The sequence below is a fragment of the Seriola lalandi genome, unplaced genomic scaffold (assembly GCF_002814215.2).
Source record: "Seriola lalandi dorsalis isolate HSWRI2012SDOR001 ecotype SW California unplaced genomic scaffold, Sedor1 jcf7180001974976, whole genome shotgun sequence".
Taxonomy (NCBI): domain Eukaryota; kingdom Metazoa; phylum Chordata; class Actinopteri; order Carangiformes; family Carangidae; genus Seriola; species Seriola lalandi.
This window is the reverse complement of record NW_019445642.1, coordinates 1-2,378: the sequence shown is the minus strand read 5'-3', so window position 1 is coordinate 2,378 and position 2,378 is coordinate 1. Positions and strand designations below refer to the sequence as shown.

The 2,378-nt window shown below is 47.2% G+C and overlaps 1 protein-coding gene across 1 annotated transcript; it reads right to left on the bottom strand.

The window, feature by feature from the left end:
* Positions 1 to 334: 334 nt before the first annotated feature.
* Positions 335 to 2,372, bottom strand: LOC111654919 (rRNA 2'-O-methyltransferase fibrillarin-like). The gene is made up of 6 exons (XM_023406101.2): positions 2,294 to 2,372; positions 2,009 to 2,103; positions 1,699 to 1,869; positions 1,056 to 1,188; positions 853 to 965; positions 335 to 601 (listed from the first exon to the last, which is right to left on the bottom strand). Exons 2-6 carry the CDS (start codon positions 2,054 to 2,056, stop codon positions 350 to 352), a joined length of 717 nt encoding a protein of 238 aa, XP_023261869.2. The 5' UTR covers positions 2,057 to 2,103; positions 2,294 to 2,372; the 3' UTR covers positions 335 to 349.
* Positions 2,373 to 2,378: the final 6 nt, after the last annotated feature.

The following is a 2,378-nucleotide window of genomic DNA, read 5'->3' as shown; positions in this document are numbered from 1 at the left end:
TTTTGGCATAAATATGTACACACACTATAAAACCATTAAGGAAAAGTGCCATTGTGTGTGGATGTTCACAACCCACAGAAAAATAGGAGGATGATGCACAAAGGTCTTGAGCTGGATTTGAACTGGCGACCTTCCAGTCACAGAGGCTGAGACTAAACATTGACTGAGTTCTACATACAGTCAGGACACTAAGGAGTCAGGAGTCTTCAATTGCCTGTAAATCTGAATGTGAACTGAGGGTCCCCACTTCCTGTGGAGATCGATTCTTTTATTTCCTGCGACCAACTGACCAATCAGAACTTCTCATCGACTAACTTATCAGGGGGCGGCTCTAGCTGACTTGGTTTTGTTATCTGAGCAGCTGGTGAGAGTCTGACACATGGGGCGTATGTTCTGTGCTATATTGTTTTATAACAGAAAGTGTATTGGAGCTGGTCAGTCTGACGCTGGTGTACCTGTATATGCCCACCACCACGGCGTGGTCTCTCTCATAGGGCTCCAGTGTGAGCTGCTCCTGTGGCTTCATGTTCTCAGCGCTCATCTTCTTCACCTCAGCGGCAAACACCGCCTCAGGAGCTGCCGTCGAGTCTATACAGTTCGCCTGGAGAAGAAAACACAGACTGGGCATCAGCAGCCGTACGTGTTGAGTCGTACTGAGTGTCTGTCCACTAAGAGCTCAGTCTCATGGTCAAACAGCATCTAAAACAATTGGTGTACCTTCAGCTAAATGCCTGACTGATTCTATAAACACGTCACTGTAACAGAACCAGTTCACCGACATGACACCGGAGCGTGTACTTCGTGTGTTACAGTCTGCAGAGCTCCAGTATGTTGAGGGGCTCGTCAGCGTACCTTGATGGAGATGACAAAGTGTCCTCCGTTCTTCAGGAAGTTGTGAGCGTTCAAAGCGACAATCCTCGTCTGGTCAGGCTGAGCCACATCAGCAAAGATTACGTCCACCATGCCTGCAGAGACACAGAGGTTCAGAAGATGCAGTAACACCACCAGACTGATGGATGAGGACTCCTCCAGCCTCTGTGGTCAGGTCTACCTACCAACCAGCATGCGGTACTTGTGCGGGTGCCGCGCGTCTTCGATGATGGGAATGATGTTGGTGCGTTTCTTTGCCACGTTGAGAAGGTCACGACCTGATCGATGGGAGAACTCCACAGCATAGACCAGGCCATCCTTTAACACAACAGACACACACTTCAATGTAAAAACGCACACGCATACGTCAGGAAAATAACACCAAGCTATCATTACATTCATGTGATGAGGCTCAGCTCAGTTACACTAGGTTTAACTGTCTTCAAATTCATCCCAGGTTTCATTTAGAGCAGTGGTTCTCAAAGTGGGGGAATCATTTATTTTCACTTTAATTCCATCCTTAAGTAACACAGTGACAGAATGTGAGACTGACATGTAAAAGAAATATTTCATCACATGGGTGACACTGGGACAAAATCTTATCGAAAGGGATCCATTAGGGCTCAGCGATTAACCTAATTTTATTTTTGATTACGATTTTGGTTTCCAACGATTATGATCGATTACACGAGTCGACAGGACAGCGTCCAGATATCACAACCATGTTTTCAGGACAATCTGAGCTTTAATCATTTTAAATTAAAAAGTTGTCCAATGTGTAAAGTTCTTAAACAAATCAGATCGTTTTACTGAGTGTGTGGTACTCACTGGTCCAACGATGTCAGAGACATGGGACACTGTGGTTCCAGAGGCAGCTCCCAGGTACATGACCTTTGCTCCGGGCTTGATGTGGATCTGGTCTACTCCTCCTAAGATGGCGGCTGCCAGCTTAGAGCGGAACGGGTTCCACGCTCTGTACTCAATCTTAGTCTCTCCTTCCTGACAGACAGGGAGTCAGAGCACAGTGAGTCTGACTGTGACACCAGAGATCACAGCTGCTTTCAATGCAGCACAGCAGAGGTTAGCAAGTATGAATGTGCTGCCTTCACTGACCACTGTGCTGCTGTGAACATCTCACCTCCACACTGATCCTCTTCTCCCCGTACACAGAATCTCCCACCACCATGTTCTTGGTCACCAGGGCGTCCTCCTTCCCTCTGCAGATGAACACACCTATGGATGGATGGACACAATAGTACCATTATTGTACCTAGTCTGTCTACAGGTGAATATGAACAGAAACAAAAGCACAGAAGATAGAATGAAGCAAGCTGAACATCTAACGTCTCACCCAGGCTCCAGGATTTAGTGACTACATCCCGACTAATAACCCAGAACAACAGGAAACAGGACTTATAAATACCTTCATGTCTGTGTGGCTCAACCAAGACCTTTCTCCCTGCTCCAAAGCCTCCTCTGCCACCGGCACCGCCCCTCCCTCCTCTGCC